Source organism: Ambystoma mexicanum, chromosome 12 (genome assembly GCF_040938575.1).
Source record: "Ambystoma mexicanum isolate Mex_15411 chromosome 12, UKY_AmexF1_1, whole genome shotgun sequence".
Lineage (NCBI taxonomy): Eukaryota > Metazoa > Chordata > Amphibia > Caudata > Ambystomatidae > Ambystoma > Ambystoma mexicanum.
Window position 1 is genome coordinate 559817482 of NC_090936.1, and position 17726 is coordinate 559835207.

At 52.4% G+C, this 17726-nt stretch overlaps 1 protein-coding gene across 1 annotated transcript in view; it reads left to right on the forward strand.

The window, feature by feature from the left end:
* The window catches only part of LOC138513013 (membrane-spanning 4-domains subfamily A member 4A-like), a 327001-nt gene that overhangs the window by 67395 nt on the left and 241880 nt on the right, over positions 1–17726 (forward strand). The window contains exon 3 of the mRNA XM_069627729.1: positions 4312–4368. Coding sequence (XP_069483830.1) covers positions 4312–4368 — 57 coding nt within the window. The remainder of the gene's footprint in view (positions 1–4311; positions 4369–17726) is intronic.

A 17726-nucleotide genomic window follows, 5' to 3' on the forward strand; every position in this document is an offset into this window, starting at 1 on the left:
AGGTGGAAGACAATTATGCTTCCTAGTCGACTCAGGAGCTACCGTGAACATTATGGGTGAAAAGGAGTTTCACCAAATCCCTGAAAAACCAGCTCTTACACCATCAGCCTCCAAGATATTTCAATGGGGTGCAGCAGTTCCCCTACAAGCCATTGGCTCGTTTGGGCGTCGACTCATCCATGACAACCACTCCACAACGACCACCATTCATGTCATCCGCAGTCCGACCAAAGGGAGATGCCTCCTAAGCTACAGGACTGCCTCCTGCCTAGGGCTCATTGACATACATGTCCAGGAAGGCGATAAAATCCGCTTAACAGCACCAACGCCCGAAACAAAAGATCATGTGTTCAACATTCAAAACTGGCCGACTCAAACAGGTACCATGACAAAGGAGACCATCATGAGCGAATTCCCACTCATATGCAAGGGCCTAGGAAAAATGAAGGGCACACCCGTGAACTACACATTGACCCAACAGTCCGACCCATTCCACAACACCCAAGGAGAGTTGGTTTTCACTTGCAAGCTGCATTGTCGGCCGAGCTCAGACAACTCTTGTAAGATGGGATCATTGAGCCAGCCACAGGCCCGACCCCGTGGGTCTCACCGTTAGTCATAGTACCAAAAGAAGGAGGACGTCTCAGACTTTGCGTAGACATGTGAATGGCCAACACCGCCATCCAGAGAGAACAAAACACAGGCCCGAGATTTGAGGAAATGATAGTCCAACTGAATAAATCCATCCTCTTCTCAAAACTTGATGTGAACCAAGGGTACCACCAGATGGTACTCCACTGGGAATCGAGAGGCATCACCACCTTTGCCACTCATGATGGTCTTTTCCGCTACAAACGCTTGAATTTCGGCATATCATCAGCCGCGGAAATCTTTCACGAGGCCATCAGACAAGTCATTCGACCAATAAGAGGAGCACTAAATTACAGTGACAATATCCTCATGTACGGACAGTCAAAAGAGGAACATGACATCGCTCTTCGGGCCACCTGCAGAGCCATCCAAGAGGCAGGTCTCACGCTAAATGTCAACAAGTGCCGTTTCAGCAAGGCCAAGTTAAAATTCTTCAGGCACATCTTTTCTGCGGACGGAATGTCCCCAGATACTGAGAAGGTCTCCACAATCTTCAACCTGCAAGAGCCCAGACAAATTGCGGATTTCCGATCATTTCTCAGCATGGCAGGATATTGCGCTTTGTATACACCGCACTATGCCACGATTACAGAACCCCTCAGGAAGTTGCTCCAAAAAGACATCCTTTTCGCTTGGTCGGCGGAATGCCAGGAGGCATTTGACTCCATCAAACAGTCCCTAGCAGAAGCCAGAAAACCTGCCTACTTTGACCCAGACTGGCACACCGAAATCATAGTAGATGCAAGTCCAGTGGGACTAGGAGCCATACTCGCCCAAACGAACGGAGCTGACACCCACCCGAGACATGTTGTGGCATACGCCAGCAGGGCACTGGCGCCCCCTGAGTCTGCATATTCCCAAGCAGAAATAGAGAGTTTGGCAGCGGTATGGGCGTGTGAACATTTACATAACTTCGTAATAGGCAAAAAGTTCACCCTCATCACTGATCGCCAGGCCTTACTATCCCTTTTTTGGAACCCCAGAACAAAGATCCCCCCCAGAATTGAACGTTGGCACATTTGTCTACACGAGTATGATTACCAGAACATTCATCGTCCGGTGGGTGAGAACAATCCAGCTGACTATTTATCCAGACAGCCCACAGGAAAGTCAGTGCCGAGACCCGGCGATGTTGAATACATCAGCTACATCACCACGAATGCGCTCCCCCCAGCGATATCATTGGAAGCCATCACCTCAGCATCAACAGCTGACCCATCCATGGCCCTGGTGATCAGCCTCACCGAAAACAACAGGTGGAAAGACTACCGGAGGGCACAAACAACACATCCCAGAGCATGCAGAGATGAGCTCGAGAGGTTGGCAAATGTGCATACAGAACTAGCCGTAAAAGACAAAGCCATACTCCTACGGGGATGGTGGCTGGTGGTTCCAGCCGCCTTACGTTCAGAAGTGATCATGACAGCTCGCGAAGGACATCGTGGCACAGACAACACAAACGGCAGCTATGATGCCATGTGTGGTTCCCTTTCCTAGATGCCATGGTGGACCGGTGGGTAAAAAACTGCATAACATGTCAATGCACAGCCAGAGCAGAAGCCCCCATACCTCTGCAGCCAACGCAGATTCCAGAACATCCATGGGAAAAAGTGGCAGTAGACTTTTATGGACCACTAGAATAAGGTGAATACCTACTGCTATTCATCGATGAACACTCCAGGTTCCCGATCGTAAAGCGATCCACGTCCACGGCATTCGCCCAGGTAGCAGCTGTCTTCGACGAAGTAGTGAGTGAATGGGGAATACCTGAAGTCGTTAAATCAGATAACGGTCCGCCGTTCTGCGGCCATAAATTTGCAATATTCGCCAAACACCTAGGATTCAGACACCAGAAAATAACACCTCGCTGGCCCCAAGCCAACGGGATGGCCGAAATGTTTATGGCTTCCATCAAAAAGATGTTACAGCGAGCACGAATCGAAAATGTTGATCCGCACCAAGCACTATGCAGGATGCTTCGCGACTACCGCAACACGCTGCATGAAGCCACAAACAAAACCCCAGCGGAACTCATGGTAAAATAACACAAATAATACGACATCCATCAAGCCAGCCAGAAGCAGATCCTGAGATCTTAAAGAGACGCAGAGCGGAAAGAACGAGCTCGCATACAGACAGATGAAAGAAGAGGGGCACGCCCAAAGGAATTTCAAGTCGGAGATGAAGTGCTAGTACAACAAACGACAGTTAAGAAAACCGACTCTCGGTTCGTCCCACAGCCTCTTCAAGTTACGGCAGTAAAAGGAACCATGGTGACAGCCGAAAATGAAGAGAAAGAAATAACTCGCAACAGTTCGCTATTCAAACTTGCAGTTGCAAGCGGAAATGAGGAATCCCAACCTACAGATCCAGACCCGGAACCACAGGATGCTCGAGACAGACTATGGACACCCCCACGGTTCTTACCTCGACCAGAAGATAACCCAGAAGAAGCCACCACCAGCCGACCCCAAAGAATCGTGAAGAAACTAGCATGCTTAGTTGAAGAATGTTGAAAACGATGCAAGGACATTTGTCCCGGGGTGTTGTTGCAGCGCTAGTGTCCCATTAAGAGAGAGACACAGGGTCACGTGGTTGACACCACGTGACTCATGACGAAACAGGTAGGGAAGGTGTTTAGGCAGTTAATGTTTGGTACCCGTAATAAAAGGATGTTTGAACCACCTCGGCGTGTCTGTCCTTTCTTCCACTGCCCAGAGATCCTAACGCAAACTAAGGGCACAAAACATGCCCATTCAACCGGAAGGAATACAAAGAAAGCTGAAAGTGAGATGCTCTCAGGAGAGCTGGGACACAGCTGGACAGGTCAGATAGTATCAGGTCAGCATGCACCACATGAAGACATACGCACCAATCACATGCCATCACTTTTACCATCATCCACGCATGAGGACAAGGAAACAGAAGAATGGGAACACAGAGCACAACTGCCCAGATGCTCAATTTGCATCACACCAAACTCTCTTATAGGTATGACAGCCAGGGCACGGCCATAGCATGGCGCACAATGCACATGTACCCTACCTAGACTCACCACTTGCCGCACTGTTCGGTGCAACCATAGAGAGATATGTGAGGAGAGAAACCACCACACATGCCATGACAGTCACAAACAGAAGAGCAGTCATCTTTCTGCAGGTGTAAAACACATACATTCCTTTTGTCCCAGCCTGCATTTTGCACCTGTTGTAGTAACCTCTGAAAAATATTAGCATAAACAAATTCTGATAAATGACGGTTTGAAAATTTGCTAATATGCTTCAATTTGATGAAGACTACTTGCCAAATCGGTCACCGACTTTAGGAAATTGTGGGGCCCAGACCTGCAGTAATTCACAGCATTAACTGCAAAAGCAATTAGTGCCAATGAAGTTCGTTTCCATTGAATGAAAAACTGTATACGCGTATTATAACTGAACACAAGATAAAGATGTAAACTCTTTTTAAATTACCTCATGACAAGACATTTAATTCTGAAAAGCACTGATCTTCAGCCATGGTGCTCTCTCTCATGAGGGAAAATTCATTTGGTGACAAGACACTATTGTGCTTGTGCCTCCTGTATGATTGTACAGAATGTTATCGGTGCAACATGATGAATGATGACAATTAACACACATCAATTCCTCCTCTTACCAGTATGTCATCACTGGAGCACTGTCGGTGGCAGCAGAGAGGAACGGCACCCGGAGCCTGGTGAGTCACAATGCAAGACAGGTTTGAGCTTAAGCTTCTATGGAAATACTGTTGAGGTTCTTGAAAGTAATTATGTTGACCTATAAATGTGACTTAGATGGCAAAATATATTAGTCTACACAGATATCATCACAGCACATTGGTCTTTTCCTTTTACTTACGGGAGAGATACAGGGCCCAATTCATAGAATGCAGCGCCAAGAGGGAGTGTGCGCCACGCGTGCACCACTCGTTGGCCAGTCCTGGCGCAAATCAGCAATTGTGCACTACGCATATTCATGGATTTCCCGAGCCATTACTAGCTGTGGCACATTGAACATCAAGCAAGGACATGAATGCCCCCAACACGCCCCGTGCGCAGTCAAAAGACCATTGGAAATGCCCAATACAGCGCAAGGCCCCGCGCGATCCGTGGCACACCACACAGCCCCCCTCCATCGTAATCGTGTGAAAAATAGGAGCATCCCCACCCACACCAGCCAAATTGCGTGGAAAGGGGCGTGTATACCCCCGCAAATTTGCGTATCCCGCTTGCACCAGCCAAATCGTGTGGAAAGGGCCACGTGTACCCCCGCAAAATCGCGTACCCTGCTTGCGCCAGCCAAATCGCGTGGAAAGGGCCGCCCATACCCCCGCGAAATGGCCTACCCCACTCATGCCAGTCAAATTGCATGGAAAGGGCTGCGCGTACCCCTGCGAAATTGCATACCCCGCTCTCACCAGTCAAATCGCGTCTAAAGGGCCGCGCGTGCTGCCATCAGCCGCGAACACCCTCCGCAGGCAGCCCACCTGTGACCATACCCCGTAGGCAGCCCATACCACAAGGGACCTCACCCATCAGCCATGACCATAGCCCCGCAGGCAGCCCACAACACAAGGGACCCCCCCATCACCGTGACCATACCCCACAGGCAGCCCACAGCACAAGGGACCCCCCATCCCCAACACCGGTGACCATACCCCGGAGGCAGCCCACACCAAAAGGGACCCCCCCCATCACCCATTACCATACCTTGCAGGCAGCCCACACCACAAGGGATCCCCCATTCAGCTGTGCCCATACCCCACAGGCAGCTCACCCGGGACCATACCCTGCAGGCAGCCCACACCACAAGGTACCACCTCATCACCTATGACTATACCCCGCAGGCAGCCCACACCGCAAGGGCCCCCCCAACACCCGTGACCATACCCCACAGGCAGCCCACACCACAAGGGTCCCCACCCACCCCCCAACACCCGTGACCATACCCAGCAGGCAGCTCACCCGTCACCATACCCTGCAGGCAGCCCACACCACAAGGGAACCCCCCCCCCATCACCCGTGACCATACCCCGCAGGCAGCCCACACCACAAAGGCCTTCACAACACCCGTCACCATACCCCGCAGGCAGCCCACATCACAAGGGACCCCCCATCAGCCGTGACCATACCCTGCAGGCAGCCCACACCACAAGAGACCACCCCATCAGCCGTAACCATACCCCGCAGGCAGCCCACCCTTCACCATACCCCGCAGGCAGCCCACACCACAAGGGATCCCCCATCAGCCGTTGTGTCCTTTGTGGTGTGGGCAGGCAGCCCACATCACAAAGGACACAACCATCATCCGTGACCATACCCCGGAGGCAGCCCACACCACAGGGGACCCCCCCATCAGCCGTGACCATACCCCACAGGCAGCCCACACCACAAGTGACCCACCAACACCTGTGACCATACTCCGCAGGCAGCCCGCCTGCCACCATACCCTGCAGGCAGCCCACACCACAAGGGACCCCCATTAGCCGTGACCATACCCTGCAGGCAGCCCACACCACAAGGGAGCCCCCAACACCCGTGACCACCCCGCAGGCAGCCCACCTGTCACCATACCCTGCAGGCAGCCCACACCACAAGGGACCCCATCAGCCGTGACCATACCCTGCAGGCAGCCCACACCACAAGTGACCCACCAACACCTGTGACCATACCCCACAGGCAGCCCACCTGTCACCATACCCTGCAGGCAGCCCACACCACAAGGGACCCCTATCAGCCGTGACCATACCCTGCAGGCAGCCCACACCACAAGGGATCCCCCAACATCCGTGACCATACCCCGCAGGCATCCCACTCATGCCCATACCCCGCAGGCAGCCCACACCACAAGCGACCCCCCCAACACCCATAACCATACCCCTGCAGACAGCCCACACCACAAGGGACCCCCTACCCCCATCAGCCGTGACCATACCCTGCAGGCAGCCCACACCACAAGGGACCCCCCCCATCACCCGTGACCATACCCTGCAGGCTACCCACACCACAAGGGACCCCCCCAAAACCTGTGAAAATACCCCGCAGGCAGCCCACACTACAAGGGAACCTCATCAGCCGTGACCATACCCCGCAGGCAGCCCACCAGTCACCATACCCGGCAGGCAGCACACACCACAAGGGACCCCTCAAAACCTGTGACCATACCTCGCAGGCAGCATACACCACAAGGGACCCCCCCCCCCATCAGCTGTGACCATACCATCAGGAAGCCCACACCACAAGGGCTCCCCCCCAACACCCGTGAGCATACCCAGCAGGCAGGCACCGACTCATGTCCCCCCACACCCTACCAGTGACGGCAACCTGCAGGCAGGCCATCAGCCGTGTACACCCCCCGCAGGCAGCCCACCCGTGACCATACCCCGCAGGCAGCGCACATCACAAGGGATCCCCCAACACCGATGACCATACCCCGCAGGCAGCCCACAACACAAGGGACCCCCCAATCAGCCGTGACCATACCTCACAGGCAGCCCACAGCACAAGGGACCCCCCAACACTGGTGACCATACCCCACAGGCAGCCCACACCACAAGGGACCCCCCCCCATCAGCCGTGACCATACCTCGCAGGCAGCCCACACCACAAGGGATCCCCCGTTCAGCTGTGCCCATACCCCACAGCCAGGCCACCCTTGACCATACCCCGCAGGCAGCCCACACCATAAGGTACCACCCCATCACCCATGACCATACCCCGCAGGCAGCCCACACCACAATGGAACTCGCCCCATCACCCGTGACCATACCCCGCAGGCAGCCCACACCACAAGGGCCTCCCCATCAGCCGTGACCATACCCTGCAGGCAGCCCACCCAACAAGAGACCCCCCCCATCAGCCGTAACCATACCCCGCAGGCAGCCCACCCGTCACCATACCCCACAGGCAGCCCACACCACAAGGGACCCCCCATCAGCCGTGACCATACCCTGCAGGCAGCCCACACCACAAGGGACACCGCCATCAGCCGTGACCATACCCCGCAGGCAGCACACACGTGACCATACCCCAGAGGCAGCCCACACGTGACCATACCCCACAGGCAGCCCACACCACACGGGACCCCCACCCATCAGCCGTGACCATACCCCGCAGGCAGCCCACCCGTGACAATACCCTGCAGGCAGCCCACACCACAAGGGACCCCCCCTCCCAACACCTGTGACCATACACCGCAGGCAGCCCACCTGTCACCATACCCTGCAGGCAGCCCACACCACAAGGGACCCCCATCAGCCGTGACCATACCCTGCAGGCAGCCTACACCACAAGGGACCCCCATCAGCCGTGACCATACCCTGCAGGCAGCCCCCAACACCCGTGACCATACCCCGCAGGCATCCCACTCATGCCCATACCCCGCAGGCAGCCCACACTACAAGCGACCCCCCCCCCCCAACACCCATAACCATACCCCTGCAGACAGCCCACACCACAAGGGACCCCCCCCATCAGCTGTGACCATAGCCTGCAGGCAGCCCACGCCACAAGGGACCCCCCCATCACCCGTGACCATACCTTGCAGGCAACCCACACCACAAGGGACCCCCAAAACCCATGACCATACCCCGCAGGCAGCCCACACCACAAGGGACCCCCCTTTCAGCCGTGACCATACTCCGCAGGCAGCCCACACCACAAGGGACCCCCCCCCCATCACCCGTGACCATACCCCACAGGCAGCCCACACCACAAGAGCCTCCCCATCAGCCGTGAACATACCCTGCAGGCAGCCCACACCACAAGAGACCCCCCCCCCCATCAGCGGTGACCATACCCCGCAGGCAGCCCACACCACAAGGGACCCCCCATCAGCCGTGACCATACCCTGCAGGCAGCCCACACCACAAGGGACACCACCATCAGCCGTGACCATACCCCGCAGGCAGCACACACATGACCATACCCCAGAGGCAGCCCACATGTGACCATACCCCGCAGGCAGCCCACACCGCAGGGGACCCCCCCCATCAGCCGTGACCATGCCCCGCAGGCAGCCCACCCGTGACAATACCCTGCAGGCAGCCCACACCACAAGGGACCCCACCCCCAATACCTGTGACCATACACCGCAGGCAGCCCACCTGTCACCATACCCTGCAGGCAGCCCACACCACAAGGGACCCCCATCAGCCGTGACCATACCCTGCAGGCAGCCCACACCACAAGGGACCCCCATCAGCCGTGACAATACCCTGCAGGCAGCCCACACCACAAGGGCCCCCCTCCTCCCCCAACACCTGTGACCATACACCGCAGGCAGCCCACCTGTCACCATACCCTGCAGGCAGCCCACACCACAAGGGACCCCCATCAGCCGTGACCATACACTGCAGGCAGCCCACTCCACAAGGGATCCCCATCAGCCGTGACCATACCCTGCAGGCAACCCACACCACAAGGGACCCCCCAAAACCCGTGACCATACCCCGCAGGTAGCCCACACCACAAGGGACCCCCCTTTCAGCCGTGACCATACCCTGCAGGCAGCCCACACCACAAGGGACCCCCCCCCCCCCATCAGCCGTGACCATACTCCGCAGGCAGCCCACCTGTCACCATTCCCGGCAGGCAGCACACACCACAAGGGACCCCCCAAAACCCGTGACCATACCTCGCAGGCAGCCTACACCACAAGGGACCCCCCCCCCCATCAGCTGTGACCATACCCATCAGGAAGCCCACACCACAAGGCCCCCCCCTGTTAGGGAGTATTCTCTGTTTAGGCTGAATTTCCTAACCTAGTGAGTCCCCCAGCAGCTTTGCTGGATTTCTGGAGTTTGTTTTTTTCCATCCTGCCAAGAGTGAGACACTTTTTCTCCCACTCTTGGACATGAATGTGGTTAATTCCTTTGAATATCTAGGTGTTCTATGGGCTATGGGGTCTTTTACTCCATAGGGTCTCATATGTTTTCCTGTGTGTGTTACACCGCACCCTCCGTGCCGTAACACTGGGGCGTCCTAGAGGATCCCCACCATAGACTCCATACCCGGGGACTGACTACTGTCTCCCCGGGCATGTAAAGTCACAATTGGCTTTACTAGACTGTTAGGCAGAAACCTGTGCAGTTCCCTTAGGGAACACTGCAAAAGATTTAAGACTACAGGTATAGCAGTAAACCCACTTGGTAGCAGTCCGCACCACCCAGATTTACCTGGTAGCTGTGGCTGAGCAGTCAGACTTCCCTCAAGAAGAGTTAGGCAGTATGCAAAGTATACACAATATGTACTCAAATACAATAGCACAAGCAAACACTGACCAGAGCTTAGTTTCAGAAGTATATAGTTATTTATTTTAAGAACACATAAGTTGAAAACACTCTAGCAATATATAGTAAAACACTTCAAACACAGTTATATGGAAAGCAGTCCCAACCCTTATTCCTAACTAGACAACTCTTGGTTAACACCACATAATTCAAACAGAGGTGAGTGCTTAACTTTAGATGACACTCTAGTAGGTTCAAAGAAGGGAGGGAAAAAGAGCAGAATTAGGATAAACACACCACTCTAAGGTCAAGAACACTCTTTGTAAGTTCAAGGAAGCACAAAGTCACAGGTGAGCAAAAGTCACTAGGCAGGGCCCACTCTTAGAGCAGACGGAGCGAAAAATGTGCCCAAGATCACACAGTTATTAGGGATTCAGAGTCTTGCAAACGAGTTCAGAAAGAGTTTAGAGAGGCTTAGAAAGTTTAGCCAGGGTGTCCCAGGCAATCCCAGGTTCGAAAGCCGGGGGCTAAAACTACCCCGTACAGTCGGTGGCAAGGGAAGCCAGGCGGAACACGGTACCTTAAACGGGAAGGATCCTCCAGCGGTGGCAGTTGTTCCAGGCAGTGGCAGCAAGGCTCGACGTCGGTCAGGGAAGAAGAAGATCTCTCTGAAGAGCAGAAGAAGAAGGTCGTTGCACTGCCCGGGAAGAAACCAGCCGCGGAGTCCTCCGGTTAAAGGGTTGTACCGACTTTCGCGGTTGTGGTAAAAGTGTGGTATTCCGGTTGCCGGGGTGCTTGGCACGGGCAAGGCGGCCACGAGATACCTCGAAGAAGCGGAAAGAAGGTGAAAACTGGTTGTCCCCACCAGTCAAGGGAAGGAGCCACTCCGTTAAGAGTTCTGCTCGGTCTTTGGGAAAAGTGGTGAGACGGTTCAGCAGGGTTCCACCGGGTGGTGTCGTCGTAGCAGGTCGGCTCAGCTCTTCCCTCGTCGGATTCTTGGTCCTGTGGCGACTTCTAAAGTTCCAGTCCCCAAAGCCCTGCTTTTATGCAGCAAACCCCCATTCACCCAGCCTAGCTGTCACTCAAACATGCTAAGTGGTGAGCCGGCCGGCTCACCACTTGGGCCAATCAGGACGGAGTGCGACTTGAGTTACCAAGGTAACTCAGTCCAGGGTGCCTAAATCCCCCTCCACCCCCCCTAAGTACCCCAGACAGAGTGGCACCACTTTGGAGGGCTTCTGTGGAGAAGCCCGCCAAAAGTGGAACAAAGGGCTCCACTTTGGGTCAGAGTTACAGAGGCGAACGCCAACGCCATTTTAGGATCAAGTTTTGGCAAAAAATCCCAACCGGAGTTATAATAATAAATATATAAACCGGCGGTATGTTTGAGGCTACCGTAAATAAATAATTAAATGTGTTAGCCTAAAACAATGGGAAATCCCATAGGAAAATATTCGCGGTTGAATATAAAAAGTAGTTTCCACTGCCACCAGCCAAAACTCGATCAGGGGGGACGGAGACGTGCCCCCTTGACTAACAGACCCTGGGGCAATCGAATTGCCCCAGCCAGTACGTCCACAATATGATGGTTTGTACTGGTTCTGTTCAGGATTTAAGACTAGTAAAGTCTTTGGAGACTTTACCTGCCCTGGGAGACAGTAGTCAGTCCCAGGGTATGGAGTCTATGTTGGGGAGTCCCTAGGACACCCCTGGGTTACTGCACAGAGGGTGCTGTGTAACCCACATTACAAAAACACATGAGGCCCTATGGAGTAAAAGACCCCATAGCCCATTCAACACAAGGTTAACCAAAGAAACACTCTTCAAACATGCCCAAGAGTGAGGGAAAAAGGGTCTCACTCTTGGCAGGAGAAAAAAAGAAACCCCAAGAAATCCAGCAAAGCTGCTGGGGGACTCACTAGGTAGGGAAATTCAGCCTAAACAGAGAATTCTCCCTAACACTCGCCCCCCCCAGACTAAGGGACAGGAGGATTTAATCCACTCCTGGATGAACCTCATACCTCTAGTCGATGATATACATCCTAGAGAGTCCATCAGCATTTTGATGGTGACACCCTGACCTATGTTTAAGGGAGAACTCAAAGGTTTTCTTTTGCAAGCTAAAGGACCTACAAACCCTTTGAGGAACATTAGTCTTTTTGGTATTATAGGGGATCTGGTTGACCAGTCCCTCAGAAGTTGGTACAACTTCTGAACCTATGTTAGGCTTTTTCAAGGGGTCCTTATAAAGGATTCCCTTAGATCTAGAGGGGCCTCCAAGGTTCCTCACCACCTCTCTTGTGGGAGCAGGTCGGGTCTTAGGCCTCTTGGTTGGAGGGGTTGGGGTTAGGCAATGTACCTGCTTCCCCTTCCTCTTAGATCTACCCTTACCTATTTTAGGAGTTTCCCCCTTAATATTAGGATTTGAGTTGGGGTCTTCAGTAGAAGATCCAACAGTCTGAAGGTTTCTGGCCTTAGACTTTTCTTTTCTGGTTTTCCACCAGCACTGAGAATTACCAGTTCTCTCAGGTTCAGATAGGGGCCTAGTTGGTCTATCCACCTCTTCCTCAGAAGCAGGGGGAGTCAGAGACGCTGAAACTAGGGGAACAAGGGTGGAGCTTGGTTGAGGCTCCCATGTTCCTAGCATACTATCCTGAAATGTGCCTGGGTTAGAGGTCAACTTACTAAAACCAGGGCTTGTAGTGGGGTTCTCAGTAGAGGGTCCCTCAGGCTTAGAAGGGTCCTTCAAGGTAGCCTTCCTAGCCAATTTGGTTACGTTCTGCTTCTCCATACTGGGAGGCCTGGGGGTATGTGACACTACTCCTAGAGTTCTTAGGTCATTCCCCAACAGGACCTTCCCAGGTACCTCAGTCTGAACACTGACAGGGATCCTCACTGTCATGTTGTTACACTGAATGAGGGCTGGTAGAATAGGAACCATTTGGACAGGGCCTCCAGACATCTTAGTGGGACCTTTGGGTGCTTTAGCCACATCCTCAGGTCGAAAGAAGCTTTCATCCACTACGGTTCTGCTGGCCCCAGTGTCTCTCCTGGCAGGAGTATCCTGGCCATTGACAAGAACACTGTCCACATAATACACCTTAGAGTTAACAGGTAGGGAGTTATACACAACCCTATTCTGGGGACTAACCAGACCCCTAGGCTCTAAGTTTACAGTTGCTTGAAGACCCAAGGGTTCTTCAGCAAAGAGTTCAAAGTGGGCACTAGCCATCTGTACTTCATCCCCTGGAGTAAAGGCTAAGGAGACTGTGCTGATCCCTGCAGGTTTACCCTTGCACCTGGGATCCCCTTTGATATGGTCAGTAGCCTTACAGATATAGCATGGTCCAAATGCTCTCTGAAAGGGTGGCTTGTCCTGATCCCCTTCTGGTTTTTGGCCAGAAGGTACACTAGCCTGTTGTGGTTTACCCTGGGGCTTACCCTGGTTATTTGGTTGTTTGTGGCCCTCTTTGGTATGGGAGGTATTAGAATTCTCTGGATTCACTTTGGGTGGCTGCTTTCCCTCATCCTTTTTCTGAGTGACCCCAGAATCCTTGTGAGTGGCCCTGTTGGCAACCCACAAGTCAGCAGCCTTAGCTAGTTTCCGGGAATCTAATTCCCTGGAATCAGCCAAGTGTTGTCTGAGCTCAGGAGAGCAGGCATCATAAATAGTCTCCAACATAAACAAATTCTTCATACCTTCATAAGTTTTCACCTTGTAACCCTTAATCCATCCCTCTAAGTTTTTCAACCCTTCACTCACCCAGGTAGCCCAAGGGGTACCATCATGCTTTTTGAGGCTTCTAAACCTCTTAAGATACTGGGAAGGGGTCTTCCCAAACCTAGCTATCAAAGCTAGTTTCACACATTCATAATCCTTCCTATCCTCCTCCCCCATCTCCATTACCACATCAGTTGCAACAGGGGGAAGCCTAGAGAACAACCAGGTGAGTAAGTCATTTCCTGTGATGTTCTGGAGCCATGATTATATTCAAACAGAGACAACCAATCCAACACATCCAACTTAGGCTCATACATACCAACCAATTCTTTAGGCATCCGGGGTCTTTTAGGACTTGAACTTCTAGAGGAGCCAGAGAGAGAAGCATTCTCAACAGACAATTTCTTCATGTCTAGCTCATGCTTGAGCTCCATTTCCCTTAGCCTTAGTTCTTTTTCAGTTTGAGCATTAAGTTTTTTATACTCCAATTCTAGTTTCATTTTCTCCAGTTCATAGTACTGAGGACTAAATGTGGGACCTGGTAAAGGCCCAGTAGGCACAGCAGGTAGAGCAGGCAGAGGCCTAGGGGGGACAGTCACAACAGCCTCACCCTCCTCTTCTGACCCTTCCTCAAAATCATCAACATTTTGTTCTATGTCAATTTCAATACTGTCATCTACATTTGCTGGAGTGGTAGGTTCCTCTGAACCATCACCCAGACTTTGGTTAGCTAACAATCTTTCAATCAGCTCCATTTTCTTGCCCTTAGTCATGAGATCCTTATGTTCACAGAGCACTCTTAAACAATCAGCAGTTTTTGCTGCAAGGGACTCTTGACTATAGCTTTCTATAACTGACATGTTAGAGGATTACTTTTACAGTGCTAAGCTTTGTGGTTAGTTGCACTAAGGTATCTAAAGCACACTAAAATGTATACTCAATACAAATCCCACCGCTGCCACCAGTGTTAGGCAGAAACCTGTGCAGTTCCCTTAGGGAACACTGCAAAAGATTTAAGACTACAGGTATAGCAGTAAACCCACTTGGTAGCAGTCCGCACCACCCAGATTTACCTGGTAGCTGTGGCTGAGCAGTCAGACTTCCCTCAAGAAGAGTTAGGCAGTATGCAAAGTATACACAATATGTACTCAAATACAATAGCACAAGCAAACACTGACCAGAGCTTAGTTTCAGAAGTATATAGTTATTTATTTTAAGAACACATAAGTTGAAAACACTCTAGCAATATATAGTAAAACACTTCAAACACAGTTATATGGAAAGCAGTCCCAAGCCTTATTCCTAACTAGACAACTCTTGGTTAACACCACATAATTCAAACAGAGGTGAGTGCTTAACTTTAGATGACACTCTAGTAGGTTCAAAGAAGGGAGGGAAAAAGAGCAGAATTAGGATAAACACACCACTCTAAGGTCAAGAACACTCTTTGTAAGTTCAAGGAAGCACAAAGTCACAGGTGAGCAAAAGTCACTAGGCAGGGCCCACTCTTAGAGCAGACGGAGCGAAAAATGTGCCCAAGATCACACAGTTATTAGGGATTCAGAGTCTTGCAAACGAGTTCAGAAAGAGTTTAGAGAGGCTTAGAAAGTTTAGCCAGGGTGTCCCAGGCAATCCCAGGTTCGAAAGCCGGGGGCTAAAACTACCCCGTACAGTCGGTGGCAAGGGAAGCCAGGCGGAACACGGTACCTTAAATGGGAAGGATCCTCCAGCGGTGGCAGTTGTTCCAGGCAGTGGCAGCAAGGCTCGACGTCGGTCAGGGAAGAAGAAGATCTCGCTGAAGAGCAGAAGAAGAAGGTCGTTGCACTGCCCGGGAAGAAACCAGCCGCGGAGTCCTCCGGTTAAAGGGTTGTACCGACTTTCACGGTTGTGGTAAAAGTGTGGTATTCCGGTTGCCGGGGTGCTTGGCACGGGCAAGGCAGCCACGAGATACCTCGAAGAAGCGGAACGAAGGTGAAAACTGGTTGTCCCCACCAGTCAAGGGAAGGAGCCACTCCGTTTAGAGTTCTCCTCGGTCGTTGGGAAAAGTGGTGAGACGGTTCAGCAGGGCTCCACCGGGTGGTGTCGTCGTAGCAGGTCGGCTCAGCTCTTCCCTCGTCGGATTCTTGGTCCTGTGGCGACTTCTAAAGTTCCAGTCCCCAAAGCCCTGCTTTTATGCAGCAAACCCCCATTCACCCAGCCTAGCTGTCACTCAAACATGCTAAGTGGTGAGCCGGCCGGCTCACCACTTGGGCCAATCAGGACGGAGTGCGACTTGAGTTACCAAGGTAACTCAGTCCAGGGTGCCTAAATCCCCCTCCACCCCCCCTAAGTACCCCAGACAGAGTGGCACCACTTTGGAGGGCTTCTGTGGAGAAGCCCGCCAAAAGTGGAACAAAGGGCTCCACTTTGGGTCAGAGTTACAGAGGCGAACGCCAACGCCATTTTAGGATCAAGTTTTGGCAAAAAATCCCAACCGGAGTTATAATAATAAATATATAAACCGGCGGTATGTTTGAGGCTACCGTAAATAAATAATTAAATGTGTTAGCCTAAAACAATGGGAAATCCCATAGGAAAATATTCGCGGTTGAATATAAAAAGTAGTTTCCACTGCCACCAGCCAAAACTCGATCAGGGGGGACGGAGACGTGCCCCCTTGACTAACAGACCCTGGGGCAATCGAATTGCCCCAGCCAGTACGTCCACAATATGATGGTTTGTACTGGTTCTGTTCAGGATTTAAGACTAGTAAAGTCTTTGGAGACTTTACCTGCCCTGGGAGACAGTAGTCAGTCCCAGGGTATGGAGTCTATGTTGGGGAGTCCCTAGGACACCCCTGAGTTACTGCACAGAGGGTGCTGTGTAACCCACATTACAAAAACACATGAGGCCCTATGGAGTAAAAGACCCCATAGCCCATTCAACACAAGGTTAACCAAAGAAACACTCTTCAAACATGCCCAAGAGTGAGGGAAAAAGGGTCTCACTCTTGGCAGGAGAAAAAAAGAAACCCCAAGAAATCCAGCAAAGCTGCTGGGGGACTCACTAGGTAGGGAAATTCAGCCTAAACAGAGAATTCTCCCTAACATAGACCTAAATTTACTAACAGAACTAGTACAAACCATCCTATTGTGGACGTACTGGTAGGGGTAATTTGATTACCCCTAGGTCTGTTATTCGAGGGGGCGCTGTCCCGTCCCCCCTCGTCGAGTTTTGGCTGGTGGCAGTGGAAACTACTTGTTATATTCGACCCCGAATATAGCTCTATGGGATTCTTCCCATTGTTGGAGGTTAATACTTTTTCTCGTTAATCTCTAACATACCACTGGTTTATTTATCTTAAATAAATCTATCGGTTGGTATTTTCTGCCAGAACTCGGTTTTTAAAATGGCGTCTGTGTTCGTCTCTGTGACTCCTAAACCGAAGGTTGAGCCCTTTGTTCCACTTTTGGCGGGATTCTGCACAGAGGCCGTCCAAAGTGGTGCCATTCTGTCTGGGTACCACAGGGGGCGTGGGAGGGGGTTTAGGCACCCTGGACTGAGTTGCCTTGCCAACTCCAGTCGCACTCTGGTGTGATTGGCCCAAGTGGTGAACCACCCCGCTCACCACTTAGCGTGTTTTGATTGACAGCTATGCTGAATGAATGGGGGTTTTCTGCATAAAAGCAGGGCTTTTGGGACTGGATCTTCAGAAGTCGCCACAGGACCTAAGAATCCGACAAAGGTAAAGCTGAGCCGACCTGCAACGACGACACCTCCGGTGGAGCCCTGCTGAACCGACTCACCACTTCCCGACGACAGAGGAGATCTCCCCGCCGGAGAGTCTTCTTCCCCTGACTGGTGGGAACAACCAGTCCCCTTTGCTTTTTCTTCGCTTCCAGGGCGTAGTGGTCGAATTGCCCGTGCTGAGCACCCCGGCAACCGGATAGCCACTATCCCGTACCGCGACCAAAAGTTGGTGCCTTGTGACGGAGCACTCCGCGGCTGGTCTCTTCCCTGGTGGTGCAACGATCTTCAACTTTCCTTCGACGACGAGAGCATCTCTTCTCTTGGCAAAGCACCGACTTGCATCCACCACCAGGAACAACTGCCCCCGCCGTAGCTG